At 40.0% G+C, this 18,920-nt stretch overlaps 1 protein-coding gene across 2 annotated transcripts in view; it reads left to right on the top strand.

The window, feature by feature from the left end:
- The window catches only part of PFKM (phosphofructokinase, muscle), a 39,082-nt gene that overhangs the window by 334 nt on the left and 19,828 nt on the right, over positions 1-18,920 (top strand). Inside the window, exons 2-3 of one of the 2 annotated variants that reach the window (XM_028531745.2) lie at positions 413-535; positions 15,097-15,189. In XM_028531745.2, the coding sequence (XP_028387546.1) occupies positions 413-535; positions 15,097-15,189 (216 nt within the window). Of the gene's footprint in view, positions 1-412; positions 536-11,645; positions 11,817-15,096; positions 15,190-18,920 lie in introns of those variants that run through there. The other variant, XM_028531746.2, reaches the window with a different exon arrangement.

Below are 18,920 nucleotides of genomic sequence, written 5' to 3'. Positions count from 1 at the left end.
GGGAATTGAGGGAAAATGAGATTTATAGTACATGAGCCAGTAGTTGATTTCTTGTCCTTTGTGAATTATTTCAACCTTTCTGGGCTCATCTATGGGAGTCCTCATTGCCATTGTAATTGATATCCCCAAATCTGTCAAATAAAGAGTTCCGAAGAAAACTGGCTTTCTCTTCTACCCCAGTCTCAAAGAATCTAGTTACATATTCTGCTTTTTCCCATTTATGTCAAAGAAGCAGAACCTTTTGGAGGTAAGGTAGTTGTTGAGAAGAGTCATCACTTCTCAAACTTTTCACTGAATTTATGAAAATAAAAGCCCTGGATAGCTGAGAGGCATAGAGAAAATGCAAGTGGATAAGGAGCACTTCCTTTCCTGAATCCCACCTTGAGGGTGACCTAAAGATGTTGTTTCTCAGATGCGGAAGCTTCAACTTCCAGCATGCTCATACGAAAGCCACCACCTGAGACAGATGTTTTGAAGAATCTAGATGCTATGGATGATCCAGACACCATGGGAGTCACCCCTGTTTTGGAAAACGGTGAGGCATGTCATGTGGTTAAACAAGTGGGAGGAATATAGAAAGGTGTATTGGAAAGTGAAAAATTTATGCATAGCATTATAATTTAGAATAGGCCTACCAAATCTGAAATATGAGTTAAAAGACAAGAGAGACACTGTGTATGTGGAGGAGCGTTACGTGAAATTCCCTGGTGGTAGGTTAGGGAGGCATGAGAAAGCAAAGTGGGGAAATCTCTGAGACTGGATAAAGAGTAAAAGGAGAGATACATACTTCTCTTGCATTGGTGGGTATAGGATAGTTAACAATGAACATCTCCATATGGAGATGGTATTCGGGGAACAACTTAACAATGAGGAGTTCTGTGGTCTCTGCTCAGGTGCTGTGGGTGTACCCTGAGGGATCTTGAAAATGAGATTGCTCTGACATTCCAGAGGTGTGTTATTTTAGATGTGAAAAGACAATAGACAGGCTTACTTAAGTACATGTAGTTAAGTACATGTGGTTCAATCTTTAGTAGCTTACTAAAGATTGTTCTTTGTCAAGAAAGCTACAGGCCTAGGATGTGACTACCTGCTATGCTTCCCTTTTAGTTAGGAACTTTTATGTTCAGACCATCCATCCTGTGTGGTTACTCTCAGCCTCTGAGTTTGTCAGGTTTAGTATGTGGCCCCTTTTTTGTCCTCATATGGCAAATATGTGTTTGGTTTATGACCTTTTAATCAGATTCTTCTTTGCTCGTGCATAAAAAGCCACTAAGTATAAGAAATAAGCCCAGCTGGTGGCCTTGGCCTACAATTTCTTGAATTTGGGTAGATTATTTCTTATTTGCCCTCATCTTCCCTGGTTTTTACATTCTCATTTTGCTCAATACCTAATACTCACCTAAGACCCCCTTTGCTCTGATGACCCATTTGGACCTATTTCTGTGGTATGAACTGAGCATTATTATCCCATGGAAAAAATTCAGATGTTCAACTTCTGCCTTTAAGCATTGAGGCCTCAGGGAAGAGCTACATTTGACTCTTCCAGCTTTCCCCGCTAGAGATGAAGAATCAAATATCTTCCCAATTAGCCTCATTGGGATCTCCATTCCTCCCTTTCTGCTTTCTCTCTGCCTGCTTCCCTATTTCATTTCCTCCTTCTTTCCTTCTTATCTCCCTCCTTGTTCTTTCCAAGAAAATTTGCACATACTGTGTCAGGCACTGTAGACAGAATAGGTACATTGCCTGCCCTCATGAAGTTTATAGTTTTGTAGGAGTAAGATAGTAATCACATAATCACACACATGGTTAGATCATTAGAATGGTGCTAGTACAATGAAGGAAAATAATACCTACCATGTAATCAGAGTGTAAAACAGGGGATCTGATCTGGCCTGAGAAGTCAGAGAAGCCCTTTCTCAGGAAGACCTGAGAGATAAGTATGCATTAATCAGGCAAAGAGGGAAGAAGAGCTTTCTGTAAAAAGGGACAGACAGTAGGTTCTGAAATGAAAAGGAGTTTGGCTCCCTGGAAGAGTAGAGAAAGCCCGTATGACTTGAGTGAGGGGGAAGGGTAGCTGGAGAGTGATCTACAAACATTGTATTAAAGCCAAATCATGCTGTGTGTTCTAGGTCTTCCCATTCCTGAGCTATGGGAAATCACTAAAGGGTGAAAGGATCATATTTGTATTTTTAAAAGATCATTTTGGCCCCTGGGTTGAGGATGGATTGGAATGGGCAAGTTACCTGCTCTGGTGGGAGGGAGTTTAGGAATAAAATTAAGGAAAATCCATTTTTAAGGAGCTAGGCTATTTTATAGTATCATTTGTCTATTGCTGGAATATTTGTATCTTACCCTTAGTTTTCTCTCAAAGACTATTAAATAAACACTGCCAAATTCATACTATCCAGGTTCAATTTTTTTGCTCCATTTATCCTGAACTAACATATACATGTCATAAGAACTTGATATATTACAATCATTAATTTGGTTGCTGATTTCTTCAGTTATATCCCAGATTCAATGAAATGTATACTTCTTATGAAACTTTGATAGTTCCTCTAGATTATACATTTCAGGAAAGCTTATATCTTAGTACTTGGCACAGTGACTGGCACATAATGAATCCTCAGTAAATTATTAAATGTACAAATGAATTAATAATGAATAGGGGTTTCTCAAGATTCTTATCAGGAAGACACTTATACCTATTTCTTTATGTGGCATATTTCCTCTTCCATTAGCTATTTTTTATGTTGTGTTCAATTTTACTAGTTTAACTGTCAGAAGGTAGCATCTTCAAGTTTGGAGATTGCACTAAGATGACCATAGGCAAGACCTAAGTACTTTTGAGAAAATTCTTCTTTTCTGGGACTTCCACCCCAATTGAACTAAAGGTTTTCTAGGTGACTTTTGAGACGATGTACCCTTGATCTGTGCTCATTTCGTTTTCCAGGAACTCATAGGGGTGATTGAGCCAGGACAGAAAGGGGGCTCTAAAGAATCAAGTGTCTTGGGGATAAGGCTATGAGTAACTGAATGACATTTCCTTGCCTTCACCTAATTAGGGTATACTAACTACTGTAGTAATTCTTTAAAAACAGTAAGTGAAAACACAGGAGTTGGTCATAGGTGAAGAGATGGCTGCCTCTCTAATTTCAGCCTCCAGCTGTATTGTTGGAGTTATAAACTGCAAAATGTGTGGGGAGTTTTTTTCAGCTTTTACTTGTCCAAAATTTTAAAACATCTTTATCAAGGTAAAATTTACATATCATAAATTTTACCCATTTAAAGTGTATAATTTGAACTTCCAGTTTCCCATGTAAGGAGCTTAGATATCACCACTTTGTTCTAACAAGTAAAAGTAAAAAGACAGAGAAATTGGCAACTCTTCTTGGATCCATAAGAGGAGGGAGGACATAGAACAAATCTCCTGACCCCAAAATTGGAAAGACAGGTGAAAAAATACAGTTCACCAGAGCTTACTGGAACAGAGACCCACCAGCTGAATTGTAATTGATAGATTGCTGGAAGCGCAGTCTGGACAACTCTGGGAATTAACATCTGGGAGATGCAGTCATGGGAGGTCTCCAAAATATTGTGACATTTTTCTTCCAGCAGCTTGACCAGATTCCCACAGTAAATGTCAGAGAAAAATTTCCTCAGGTTCCTGGTAGGGGAAGGAGAAAAGGAGTCATTTTGAAATATCTTAAGAAAGCCTGCCCACAGGCAAAACTAGTCAACTGGAGTCTAACTTGCTGGGGAATGATCAGAAACTAACCCGAGGAAAAGAAAATACCCACTCCAGCCCACTTTAACCATTGTATCCCACCTAGAGGAGGAGGAAAAAGAATCTGAGAAACACTTGTGATGTTCCCAGTCAAGAGACATAGGCTCACTAAAATATGGAGACCTAATCATAGGGCTGTAGAATGCTTCCCCTCCCCCCCACACCTTACAGCCACATTACTAAAGGTCTGTTTACCGTACTTCCTTTTACACAGTACATCATGTCTGGCTAGCAAGAAAAAATTACAAGGCATATATAAAAAGCAAAAAAGAATTAGAAGAGATAGTAAGCACCAGAACCAGACATGGCAAGGATATTGGGATTATCAGATAGGGAATTTAATATGCTAAGGGCTCTAATAGGTAAAATCAACATTATGCAAGAACAGATGGGCAGTGTAAGCAGAGAAATGGAAATCCTAAGAAAGAACCCAAAAGAAGTGCTGGAGATAAAAAAAATACTGCAACAGAAATGAAGAACACCTTTGGTGGGCTTATTAGTAGATTAGACATGGTTGAGGAAAGGATCTCTGAGCTAGAGGACATATCAGTACGATCCTCAAAAACTAAAAAGCAAAGAGAACAAAGACTGAAAAAATATGGAAAAAACTTATCCAAGGACTGTGGGACAACTACATGCTTAAAATACATATAATGAGAATAGTAGAAGAAGAAGAAGAAAAGAGCAGAAGCAATATTTGAAACAGTGATGATTGAGAATTTACCCCAAATTAATGTCAGACATCAAACCACAGATCCAGGAAACTCAGGAAACATCACACAGGATAAATGCTCAAGAAAACTACACCTAGTCTTATCATTTTCAAATTATACAAAATCAAAGATAAAGAAAATGCTAAAAGTAGCTAGAGTGGGGAACATCTTACCTATGGAGGGACAAAGATAAAAATTACATCTAACTTCTCCTCAGAAACCATGCAAGCAAGAAGAGAGTGGAGAGAAAGACTTAAAATATTGAGAGAAAAGACCTTGACTTCTATATCCTGCAAAATTCTCCTTCAAAGTAAACAAGAAATAAAGACTTTCTCAGACAAACACAAATTCAGGTAATTTGTTGCCAGTAGACTTGCCTTACGAGAAATGTTTTAGAGAGGAGAAAGATAATATATAGGTCAAAAACTTGGTGGAACATAAAGAAAAGAAGAACAGAAATAGAATAAGTGAGCCCTGGCAGGTGTAGCTCAGTGGATTGAGCATGGGCTGTGAACCAGGCATCGCAGGTTCGATTCCCAGTCAGGGCACATGCCTAGGTTGCAGGCCATGGCCCCCAGCAACCACACATTGATGTTTCTCTCTCTCTCTCTCTCTCTCTCTCTCTCCCTCTCTCTCTCTCCCCCTTTCCCTTCCCTCTCTAAACATAAATAAATAAAATCTTTTTAAAAAAGTTATTTTAAAAAAAAGAAATAGAATAAGTGAAAATAAAAACTTTTATTTTTCTTATTCTTAATTGATCTAACAGATAACAGTTTATTCAAAATAATAATGTATTTGATTATGTATACTCGTGTATATATTATGTACATAAGCTTATGTGTGTTTATATATGAGTGAAATGGTTGACAGGAATGATACAAGAAACAGGAGGAAGGAATAGGGATTATTTTGTTATTATAAGGTACACTAGCCATGAAGTGTTATTTGAAAGTGAACTTGCATTAGTTGTAAATGTTCATTTCAAACTCTAGGGAAACCACCAAAAACAGTAAACAAGTATTACTAACATACTGAGAAAAGACAAAAAATGGAATCCTATAAAATGCTCAATTAAAACAACAAAAGGCAGAAAGAATGGAAGACAAAAAATAGAACAAAGGCAACAAATAGAAAACAGTAATGAATATGGCAGATATTAATCCTATTTCAATAATCACATTGAATATCAGTAGTCTGAATGCACCAATTAAAATACAAATTGACAGAGTGTATCGAAAAACGTAATCCAACTATGTGTTGTTTTCAAGAAACCCACTTTAAATATAAAGACACACACAAATTAAAAGAGAATGGATAAAGAAAAACACACCATGCTTATGTTAATTAAAAGAAAGGAGTAGCTATGTTCATTTCATTTAATTTTTTAAGTAGCTATGTTAATTTTAGAGCAGATTTCAAAGTAAGGAAACTTATCAGGGACATAGAAGGGCATCACATAGTGAGAAAGGGGTCAGTTCTCCAAGACAGCAGTTCTTAATGTGTATGCACCAAACAACACAGCATTAAACTGCAGGAGGAAAAACTGGTAGAACTGCAAAGACAAGTAGATGAATCCACTATCAGAATGGGAGGCTTCAACACCCTTCTCTCAGAAACGGACAGGTCCAGCAAACAGCAAATTAAGAACATAGTTGAACTCCATATTACCATCAATCAACTGGATATAATTGACATCAACAATTCACCCAACAAGAGCAGAATACACATGTTTCTCAAGCTCATATGGAACATTCACCAAGATAGATCACATTCTGGGCTTTAAAACATGTCATAACAAATTTAAAAGAACAAATTATATAATGCCTACTCTCAGGCCAAAATGAAATTAAACTAAAAATCAATCACAGAAAGATAACTAGAAAATCTTTAAATATGTGGAGGCTAAACAACATGCTTCTAAATAACACATGGATCAAAGAAGAAATCTCAGGAGAAATTTAAAACTTTTGAATTAAATGAAAATGAAAATACAACTTGTCAGAATTTGCGGAGTGCAGCAGAAGCAGTGCTTAGAGGGAAATTTATAGCATTGAATGTATATGTTAGGAAAGAAGAAAGATAAAATTAGTAATCTAATTTCCCACCTTAGAAAAAACAGAAAAAGAAGAACAAATTAAATCTGAAGTAAGCAAAAGAAAAGAAATAATAAGAATTAGAGCAAAAAATCAATAAAACTGAAAACAGGAAATTAATACAGAAAAATCAATGAAACCAAAAGCTGATTCTTTTAAAAAGAACAATAAATGCTATCAGCCTTTAAGCCAGGCTAACTAAGAAAAAGGGAGAGGACACCAATTACAAATAATAGTAATTAGAAAGTAAAAACGGACATCACTACAGATCCCATGGGAGTTAATAGGATAATAAAGGAATACTATGAACAACTCTATACCCACAAATTTGGTAACATAGGTGAAATGAGTCAATTCCTTGAAGAACACAACCTGCCAAAACGCACATGAGGAGAATTATACAATATGAATATACCTATATTTATTATAGAAATTGAATCAATAATTACTTAACTTCCATAAAAAGAAAGCAGAAGGCCTGGATATGTTTAAGTTTAAATTTTACTGAACATTTAAAGTGGAAATTTTACCAATTCTCTATAATCTCTTTCAGAAAATAGAAGCAGAGGGAATATCTTCTAACTCAGTCTATGAGGACAGCATTGCCATAATAACAAAACCAAAAACATTGCAAAAACTACAGATCAATATCTCTTATGAACATAGATAGATACAGAAATCCTCAAAATATTAGTAAATCAAATCCAAAAAAGTATAAGAAGAATTATACACCATGATCAAGGGGATTTATCTCGGGTATGTAAGGTTGACTCAACATTCAAAAATAAATTAATATAATTCATCACATAAACAAACAAAAATAGAAAAATCATGTGATTATATCAGTATATGCAGAAAAACATTTGACAAATTCAACACCCATTCATGATAAAAATTTATCAGTAAACTAGGAATATATGGGAACTATCTCAACTTGAGAAAGATTACTTATAAAAAACCTACAGCTAACATCATACTTTTATCGTGAAAAACTTGAAACTTTTCCTCTAAGATCAGGTACAAGGCAAGGATATTCTCTCTCATAACTCCTGTTCAACATTTTACTGGAAGTCCTTGGTAATTCAATAAGGCAAGAAAAGGAAATAAAGTATACAGATTGAGAAGGAAGACACAAAGTGTCTTTATTTTTTATAGATGATATGATCGTCTATGTAGAAAATCTGGTGCTGGCTGGTGTGGTTCAGTGGATTGAATGCTGGCCTGTGAACCAAAGGGTCACTGGTTCAATTCCCAGTGTGGTCATATGCCTGGGTTGGCCAGGTCACTGGTGGGGGGCGCTTGAGAGTCAACCACACATTGATGTTTCTCTCCCCCTCTTTCTCCCTCCCTTCTCCTCTCTAAAAATAAATAAAATATTAAAAAATAAATAGAAATAAAAAATAGAAAATCTGTAGCAAGATTGCATGATAGGTTAATATGCAAAAGTCAACTGCTTTCCTATATATCAACAATGAACAAGTGGAATTATAAATTAAAAACACAATTCCATTTACATTAACAACTCAAAAGTGAAATAATTAGGGCTAATCTAATAGCACATATAAAAATATTTATGAAGAAAACTATAAAACTGATTAATGAAATCAAATAACAAAATAAAAAGAGATATTCCATGTTCATAGATAGGAAGGGTCTACATGGTCTAGAAGTCAGTCCTTCTCAACTTGACCTTCAGATTCAATGCAATCCCAGTCAAAATCCCAACAAGTCATTTTATGGATATCAACAAACTGATTCTAAAGTTTATATGGAAAGACAAAAGACCCAGAATAGCCAAAACAATATTGAAGGAAAACAAAGTTGGAGGCCTGACACTACCCAACTTCAAGACTTACTGTAAAGCTATAGTAATCAAAACAGTGTAGTACTGGTAAAAGAAGAGACAACCAGATCAATGGAACAGAAGAGAGAGCCCAGAAATAGACCCATAAATACAGTCAATTGATCTTTGACAAAGGAGCCAAGACAATATAACAGAGCAAAGATACTCAGTGCAACAAATGGTGTTGGAACAACTGGACATCCATATGCAAAAAGTAAAAAAAAAAAATGAATCTAGATATAAAACTTACGCCCTTCACAAAACTTACTCAAAACAAATCATAGACATCACAGAAAATGCAGAATTATAAAACTCCTAGAAGATAAAATAGGAGAAAATCTAGAAGACCTTGGGTATGATGATGCCTTTTTACATACAACACCAAGGACACGTTCCATGAAGACATAACTGATAAGTATGACTTTACTAAAATTAAAGTATAAAATTTATTTTTTTTAGTATATTCATAGGGTTGTGCAGTCACTCTAAGTTTAGGCCATTTCCATCACCCACACACACGAAAGTCCTGTACTCACTGGCAGTCACTCCTTGTTTCTCTGCAGTCCTGCACAACTGCTAACCTACTTTCTATCTCTACAGATTTGCCTGTTCTGGATAGTTCACATAAATGGAATTGTATATGTGGTCTTTTGTGACTGACGTCTTCCACTTCACATAATGTTTTCAAGGTTCATCCGTGCTGCAGCATGTATTAGTGCTTCATTCTTTCGGTTGCCAAGTAACATTCTATTGTATGGATATGACACATTTTATTTTTTTCCATTCATCACTTGATGGCCATTCGGGCTGTTTCTACTTTTTGCTAATTATGAATAAAGCTGCTATGAACAGAACTCTCTGTTTAACATTTTGAGAAACTGCCAACCTGTTTTCCATATTGGCTAATACACAAGGGTTTCAATTTCTCTACAAGTTATCCAACACTTTAATTTCCTTTTTTTTATGACAGCCATCCTAATAGGTATGAAGAGAATCTCATTGTGGTTTTGATGTGCACCCCCCTAACAATTGGTGATGCTGAGAAGCTTCCCATGTGGTTATTGGTTATTTGTGTATCTTTAGAGAAATGTCTATTCAAACCCTTGCTCATTTTTTTGTTTTTAATATCACAAGATTTTATATTTCATTGAACAGAATATACTTTTTAGATAAATATGCTTTATTTGTCAGAGCAGCTTCAGGCTTGTAAAAAATGGAGCAGATTGTACAGTTTCCATAGATACTCCCCTCTGCTGAGTTTCCTCATTATTAACATCTTGCACTGGTGTGGTACATTTGTTATACAATTGGTGAGCCAATACTGATACATCATTATTGACTAGAGTCCACAGTTTACATCAAGGTGTACTCTTTGTATTGCCAAGTTCTCTACGTTTTGACAAATGTGTGGTGTTGTGTCATCACCAGGAGAGCATCACACAGAGCAGTTTCACTGCCCTGAATTAAATCCCTTGTGCTCTATTTGTCCCTCTCTCTCTCCTCCAGGCCCTTGGCAGCCACCAGTCTTTTCACTCTCTATAATTTTGCCATTTCCATCATGTTATATAGTTGGAATCTTACAGTATGTAGCTTTTCAGACCAGATCCTCTAGTAAGCAACATGTATTTACATTTCCTCCATATCTTTTCTTGGCTTAATGGGTCATATTACTGCAGGGGTCTTCCCTCTTGGTACCCCCATTCCTAGAAAGGTTTTCTGTATTTTCTCTTTTTAGTGCTGTATATTTTATTGTATGGATGCACCACAGTTTGTTTATTCATTGCCTTTTGAGGGACATTTTGGTTGCTTACAGTTTTTTGCAATTAGGAATAAAGCTGCTACAATCATTTGTGTGAAGGATTTCATGTGAGTGTAGTTTTCAGTTCATTTGGCTAAACACTTAGGAATCGAATGACTGGATCATGTGCTAAGACTATATTTAGCCTTGTCAAGAAAATGCCAAACCGTCTTGGCAAAGTGACTGCATTGTTTTGCATCTCCACCAACAAGGAATGAGAGTTCCTGTTGCTCCTCCACATTCTTGTCGGCATTTGGTATTGTCAGGTTTTTTTGTTTGTTCATTTGTTTTACAGCCATTGTAATAGGTTGTAATGATATCTCACTATTGAAATTGATGGTTCCCTAATGACATATGATGTTGAGTACCATTTCATATGCTTTTCTTGACAGCTCTATATCTTCTTCGGTGAGAGTTACCTGTTCAAATCTTTTGCTCATTTTTAAATTGGGTTATTACCTCTTTATTGCTGAGTTGCAAGTATTAATATATTCTTGATATTGATCAGTCCCTTATTAGATATATGATTTGCAAAATTGTTCTCTCATTCTATGGGTTGTCTTTTCAATTTTTTGGTGTTAACATTTACAGCGCAAAAGTTAATTTTGTGTAGTCAGATGGTTTTATCTCTTAATCACTTGCATTATTATCTTTTGTGGCCAGAGGGTGCAGGGGCAGAAACCAAAGTAGCAAGAAGAAAGGCAGTAGAAGCAGCAGGAAACGACTGGGAAGAGCATTGGAACAAAGACATGAGTGGAGCAGAGGAAGGAGCAAAGTGTGTACCTCTTGCTCCGAGAGTACCTGACCAATGTTCCCAAGGTGGATCCTGTCTCCTTTGTAGCCCAACAGATGTGCTGGCTTCACCGCCAGAATCCTGCGCTCTCCCGCTGCAGACTTGAGACGGGGTTATCTCCGCACGGGTCTTAGCTTCTTAGTACTTCCCATCCCTAGCTAGCTTTTCTGTTTTTCTCTGAAAAGGGTACCGTACATGTAAAAGTTGTTTTTGAGGTCCCTCTATAGCAAATACCAGGGTTCAATGTTCCTTAAGGGCAGGTGCATTGTTTCACTTATCTTTTCATCTCTCAGCTCCTAAAACCTGGTACACAGCCTACCAACAAGTGTTAGTGCAAAGCGCGATACAGGTGAGAGAGAAGGGATAGCACCAGAGGGAGAGGTTACTTATTAATTGCTGAGGATGCTTGAATGCAAGGAGTCTCGGGGAGTCTAGGCTAGGAAAAAAGTTGTCTCTGATGACAAGTTAGACAACTACATAATTTCTGACCCCACGGTATACAGGAGCTGACGGCTCCCAAGATAGATTTGGGGGCCCGAAAGAGCGAAGAAACTAAGCTGGTGTCACATCTGAGCTGCTTCTCAGAGGAGGGAGGAGAGGAGGAGAAAGGCGAGCCGGGGAGGCGGAGCCTCTCTGCCGGCCTCGGCCAGTGGAGGTTCGGAAGCCTCTCCTCCTTCCCCTCCTTGTCGCCTCCACCTGGCTCCTCCCCGTGTTCGCCACGCTCCCCTCCCCCCTTATCCAAGGACAGTGTGCGAGAAAGCCGCGTTCGAGACGAGCTAAAACAAAAAGGCAAGAGGGGCCCTTGAGTAACGAGTGGGGGAAAGCTGAGAGCGACGTGCAAACGAACGTTCTGAGAGGAGGCGGCGGGGAGAACGGAAAGGAGCTGCAGGGAAAAGAGGTTTTTGGCATCAGAAACAGAAGCCTAGAGGGGGATGGGTAGAGCAGTCGTGAGGAACTCGGGCCCCTGGGCTCGTGTCCCTCGGCTTGCACGCACAGCCCTGTTCCCTGGGAATTGGGGTTGCGTGGGTGGTGCTCGGACCTGGTTGCCCTTGGCTACCCAGCTCCTGTCCTGGCGCTCATCCCATTCAAATCAGTGCACCTGTGATGCTGCCTCTGCATTTTCACCCTTCCCCCTACACACGTGATTTTCTGTTTAGGTTTTAATGGGTCTTTATTTCTACTATGTGTCTCAGAGGATCTGTCAAGGCTGCTTATATCCGAATCTGCGTGCGTCTCTGTGCCCTGTGCCTATATAACTTAGACATGCCGAAGAATCTGAGCAGTTTTTTGCGATAAGCACTACTAACCTTCTCCTTGTTATGGTGAATTGTCTCCCTCACTGAAGCCCCCGGGAGCGGAAGAAGCCTCCAAGTGTGGGTTTCTGTCAGTGACGAGTTCCCAGAGTGGATGAGAAAGAAAAAACCCAGGGGAAAAGGGATCAGCATATTCATATGTTTTGCTCTTTTTCTTTCCAAATTTTTGCCTTCCATTTTGCACCTCCATTTAAGTCTTTACTTTTTTGAAAACAGTAGAAATTTGGACATGAACACTAGTTAAATAGGAGAGTGTCTCTATCCATGTGTGTTTCTATTTCATTGTTTGCAACCACATGCTTTCTTAGGTCTTCTTTGTGTCTGTATGTGTTAGAAGTAGAGGATATGAAGCTGATCTGTATCTAAACATATTTATAATTTTCCACATATTTGTGTGCATTTCATGTTCATCAGCCCACTAAAGCTTTCAACAAGTGTCGATTGAACTCCTTTAGGTGCATAGGCTCCGCTGGGCTCTGGTGGGCTGTGGGAGAGTTTTGGAGGATGGACATGATGCCTCCCTGGGGGAGTCCTCAGTCTAGTTAGGGAAAATGACCTCAGCAATCATCTAGCCCAGGGGTCTGCTAACTTTTTTTGTAAAAGGCCAGATGGTGACTATATTTAGGCATTGCAGGCCACACAGTCTCTGCTGCAATAGTATACTTTTGCTGCAGCACAAAAGCAGCGGTAGATAACACATGAAAGAATGAAAGTGGTATGAACACTGAAACTCAGTTTCATGTAATTTTCACGTCACAAAACTGTTTTTTCAACTGCTGAAAAATGTGAAAGCCTTTCTTAGTTTGCTGCCGTATAAACGTGAAAAAGGCTGGATATGGCCTATGGGCTGTAATTTGCTGACCCCTAATCTTACCTGACCTTCTTTTTAATACCTAATAAGCAATTAAAATACTGCATACAGTAGTAATAAGTGCTACGTAAATAATCTAGTTCCAGACAATACATTATTTGAGGAAATCCAAAAAGAAGCCCTTTTTGACCTGCAGTAACAGTGAAGGCTTAATAGGTTTGATAGGGGTGCGACTAAAACTGGTCTTAAGTGACAGAGCGGGAGGATATTGATCTATGGAAAAGGCCTACTGATCAATAGGAACTGGATAGCTTTCTGGAAAAGGAGTGCAATGTGCTCAGGCACAGAAATGGGGAGGAGCAGAGTAAAAATGTTCAGGCGATGCTGGCACAGTTCATGGGAGCAAACGCTGAAGCTCTAGGCAAGGGCTAGATCATGGAAGCTTTGAATGTCAACCCAAGAAGTTTGGACTCTATCTGTCAGCACTGATTACCGTATTTTTCAGACTATAAGATGCACCCCCACCCCAATTTGGGAGGAATAATGGTTGTTAATGCTGCTGTTGAGTTCTGTTTACATTTACATTGGTGAAATATTATGTTATTTATGTTATTAAATATTTTACCACATTTTTTGCTTCAAAAATTTTTTTCCTATTTTCCTCTAAAACCTAGGTGCATCTTATGTTCTGAAAAATACGGTATATGGAGAATGTCTGGGAATCTGTGTCTCTTAATAATGCTGTGTGTATATGTACGTATTCATAGTGTCTCACTGCATGCATTTTATTGGAATGTGTGTGCATCTGTGTGTTTATATGACCTGTGTCTTCAGCAGCAGCTACCCTTATTTCCCCAGATTCACAGTAGAAGCATGATCTGTGCTTAATGGTCATCAGCTCCTGTTCTTGTGAATGAATCCTTTCCACTGAGGCCTCAGGGGTCTATGACCTTCACTTGAGGTTTATTTTGTGTCTCTAATGGAGTGGGGAAGGGAAATACAAGGAGAGAGAATAGCTATTGTGGTAGGCAATTCATGTGTCAAGACTAAGTGAGGAGAGAGGGGTGATAATATGAAGGGAGAATAATAGGATTTGAAAACTGTTGATTCTGAGATTAAGGAGGAAATAGATTTAAAAATTAAAAGATTTTAGCCTGGATAACTGGGGGAGTGGTGATTCTGTTGGCATTATATGGATGCAAAAGTATATCTTGTGTGTTTTTTTGAGGGACAAAGATAGGATGGCGTGCACATGTCTGTGTATATGTGACAGTGATTTTGTGTCACTCTTCTCATTTGATAGTGTGTAGTGTGAGGGGCAAGGCCTGAAGACAGAGGGTCGAGAGATGCTCAGGAGGCAAAGGGCCTGAGAGGGACGGGAAAAGCCATAAAAAGTCCCTAACCGTTCCTGAGCCTGACACTGTTAACTTGCCCAAGTTCCAATGTGCTTTTAAACCTCCAACTCCAGTTCTGACTTAGCCCAATTCCATAACACCCAGCCTTAACCTTAACCATGCCCAGCCTGCCCTCACTTTCCTGCTTCCACTTTGCTGGTTCTCTTCTGATTCCTATCCTCTGCAACAGCCCTTCCCTTCATTAAAGGAGGGATCCTTAAGGCTAACTTAACTTTCTCCTTCCTTTCTCATTTCTGTTCAGTCAGCCACCCTTCTTCTTGACCTTTGCTTATTCTCCAAATAGGCTCCAATTGGAAGGCTTAACCAGGACTCTCGCAGTCTCGGGTTGATTACTGTGACATTTCAGCTTGTCACTCTGCGGGGGTGTGGCTCTCTTTTGGAAGAAGTTCAAGCTCTCAGGCTGCAAAGCCCAGACGTGATACAGTGTGAGAGGCTGACTGAGGCGGCTCTGTGCAGTCCAACAGCCACTTCCCGTGCCCACAGCACCTTGCTCCAGCCGTGTCTTAACCGACCGTTATTTTGAATTCTAGAGTGGATCATGACCCATGAAGAGCATCATGCGGCCAAAACCCTGGGGATCGGCAAAGCCATCGCCGTGTTGACCTCCGGTGGAGATGCCCAAGGTGAGGAAGAGGGCCCTGCTCCATTAGCAATAGGAATCCCATATGTCCCCTTGTTCCTTGACTCCCCTTAGCCTGTAGAGTGAACCATCCTCCTGTTACAGAGTCACACGGGAATCTTGGGCTTTCCTAAAAATCTCTGTTAGGTCTAAATCCTCAAGTGCTTTGTATTTTATTTTCTCTACTTTTATTTACCTAAATCTTCATAAAACTTCTTTCCAAATTTCTCTGAAGATGTCGGTTTATTTTGGTCCTTTGACACCTAAAAGACTGGTGTTTTCTCAAAAAACATTGCAAAGAAAGGGACTGACAATATAAAATTATTGAGAAGGCAATAGGGGCACTCACTTCAAGTACCTTAGAAGTGATGGGAAAGAGGGGACCCAGAACTGGTGGTTGGTGGGCTCCAGCTCCTGCTCCAGCCCCGGTATCAACCCTCATATCTGTAGAATTCCTGCACTGACCACGGTCTGGCACCTCACTCTTATAGCACATGTCCTTCTCATAGGCACAGTCCTGCTTCACTCTCTGCTTTCTCTGGCCTTCCCTCCTCTTCCATCCCTTTAGCCCTTGAATGGCAGTTGTTCAGTGCAGATCTATGGTGGGGGTGAGCAGGTGGGCAGAAAGCCAGAAAGAACCCATTTCTAGGTTGTGTCTAAGAAACCCAGCAGTCAGCCCTGACTGGTGTGGCTCAGTGGATTGAGTGCTAGTCTGTGAACCAAAGGATCACTGGTTCGATTCCCGGTCAGAAGACATGCCTGGGTAGCAGGCCAGGTCCCCAGTGGGGGGCACACAAGAGGCAACCACACAGTGATTTTTCTCTCCCTCTCTCTCTCCCTTCCCCTCTCTCTAAAAATGAATAAATAAAATCTTTAAAAAAAAAGAAAAGAAACTCGGGGGGTCAGAAAAATCAAGTATATGGAAAAATGAAGTGGGAGATGGGGGATGTGTGATTAATTTTACTTTTTTTCTCCTTTGGTGATCTTGTGTATTCTAACATAATACATTGAAGAGAGGCAGAATTTCTCTGAAAGGGATACCAGGGCATGGAGACTGTGATAGGAGAGAAAAAGACAGATTTCAGCTGGTCCCCCCTTGCTCTGCACCACGCTCCCTGGGCTTTCCTGGACTTTTGTAGTAAGCACCCATTTTGTGTAGGGCCCTGGTCCACATGTGATAAAGAAGGTGATTTGCTTTGGGAACTTACAGTTTAATGAGAAAAGATATCATATATTACTAGAATTCTTATGTAGGACACATAAATAACAATAATCAATGTGCCTTAAACCAAGTAGAATGCACTTACATAATGAAATGATAGGCCCCAGTTGTATTAACCAGGGAGAAGATGGATTTTAAGAAACTGAACTCTTCGTTCAGCTAAAATACTTAGAACAGTGCCTGGGCCACAGCAAGTACTCAATAACTGTATAACTAACTAAATAAAAAGTGAATAACTGAGCATCTGCTATGTACCAAGCAGGATGTTATTAAGCACTAAGGATGCAGTAACGAAAATGTCACACATTGTCTTTGCACTTATGATCCTTCTTTTTTAAAAATGATTTTATTTATATTTGGAGAGAAGGGAAAGAAAGGAGAAAGAGAAGGAGAAGGAGAGAAACATTGACATATTGGTCAGTTACCCTCTTGCTCGCCTCCAGCTGGGGACCTGGTACACAACCCAGGCGTGTGCCTGACTGGGAATTGAACAGGCGACCTTTTGGTTTGCAGGCTGGCAGTCAGTCCACTGAGACACACCAGCCAGGGCTCTTATGATCCTTCTTATTAGTATTTTAGTAAAGCTAGACTTTAAGCCTATTTTTAAATTAATGTTTACCTAATTAAAATTGATGTATTGTGAACAGGAGAATACCAGAACGAGAAAGCTGAGGAAGGAGGGTGCAGAGGCCCGAGTTTAGGAATAGGGGCCAGATCAGGAATGCAGAGCCCTAGCTGAGGCTATAGAGACTGTTGACCTGGCTTCTGTCATTTCTCTCTTCCCTGGTACAAATCCCTTGCCGGTACTGACTTCTCCAACGTGAACTTTGAGAGTTGATCCTAAAACCTTGGTAGGATGGCCTGTGGAATTGGATTGTCAGATTATGGGAAGGAGGGACCTGCTAAAAAATCCAAGTGAGCCACACGGAGTTATGAAATAATGAAAAAGAAGAGCTTTCTGGAAAGGAAGAGGTTTAACCAAAAAAAAAAAAAAAAAAAAGGAAAAGAAAGGCTCAGGATTTAACTTGGGTCTAAGAGCAGCAGAGCCCTTCCAGCATCTGATCCTGAGCAGAGAGACCCTCTCATTGTAGAGATGACCGTCACGTGCTCTAAGGGAAGGCTCATCTTCCACGGAGGCAGGGGCTGTTGACAAGCTGGTTTCTGCAAGGCCCATCTAAGACAAGGCCCATGGGATTCTATGACAGAATCAGTGTACCCAGGGAGATATCCCACTGTAAGTCCATGTAACATCACAGGTGCATGGCAGTAGGGACTGAGAGTGGTAGAGGATGAACTTCTAGGGAGGCAAGGAAGCAAAGCAGGAAACTCAAAGTAGAGCTGAGAGGTCCCAACTGAAGGAGCAGCTCAAATACAGGAGCAGCCTGCCCAGAGAGAAGTTTAATGGTGCCTACTTCTCCCAGGCAGAGGGCACAGAAATGTGTTTTCCCTGGAGGCCAGGCCCATGTGGGGATGTGAGGTTGGGCTCTGTAAAATCCATGGAAGCCACTGCTCTGTCATTCCCTGAGCCCTAGCAAAGTCAATAACCTCTTAAAGTAGAAGAGTGGCCAGGAGTGAGACATCCCGAGCTCAAAAGCTGGCCTGATTAGGTACCAAATCCTAATCCCTTTGCAGTCCCAGTCCCTCTATACTGTGCCACATTTGGCCTTATGAATTTGGCATATTCTGCAGGAAAGGAGCTCAGTCATCTGCTCTAGCCCTCTGTCTGCAGACAGGCAGCCCTTTTTAAATGTGTGTTCATCCTATTTTTACAGGTTTGCAGGAACAGGGATTCTATCACCTCTCTGACTGCTGTTCTGGGAGTTGCAGTTTCCAAGGACATATTCATCAGAAAGTATAGCTCACATCTAACAAACATTTGTTCCTCATATGTGGAATTAAATAATTTTTTTCTTATTCACAGTTTAGTTAGATGTGTTCCTTCCTACCTTTTAGTTCCTTAAGGTAGGAAGGAACATTTTAGCACCCACTTTCAAAGAGACAGTGACCAAGTCATTTATGGTTTTTTTCTGTCTCATCTCATAGAGAACATCACCCATAGTTCTCCTCAAAGCCTCTTTCCAGCAGGCTGTAATTGGAGACCCCAAATTACATGCTTCTGATGTTCTCCAGAGCCCCTCCTCCCTGTGCCCAGAATACACCCTGGATGGTACCTGTAATCTTACCCTTGTCTTGCTTCTAATATGTCAGACAGCTGCTCATAGAGGGTTATTCTGGGCAACATGGAACAGCCAAGGAGAGCCTGGCCAGGACTGGCCTGGGGCCAGAATAGGCTGATGAGGTTGGATAGGAGAGTCCAGACAAGAACTGGGACTCCCTGTCTATACGTCCCTATAAATCTGTGATTTCTAGGGAACTGGGAGTTTGAGACACAGATCCAGAGGCTTAAAGGGGGTCCTGAAACTTGATTTCTAGGAAAGCACTCGGATACCCAATTTAGAGGCAGGAAGGATGACCTCTGGAGGTTGGTAGGGTTGAGGTAAGAAGAAGGGAGG

The sequence above is a fragment of the Phyllostomus discolor genome, chromosome 2, assembly GCF_004126475.2.
Source record: "Phyllostomus discolor isolate MPI-MPIP mPhyDis1 chromosome 2, mPhyDis1.pri.v3, whole genome shotgun sequence".
NCBI lineage: Eukaryota > Metazoa > Chordata > Mammalia > Chiroptera > Phyllostomidae > Phyllostomus > Phyllostomus discolor.
Note: the sequence above shows the minus strand (reverse complement) of the source record. Positions and strands in the feature narration are given on the sequence as shown.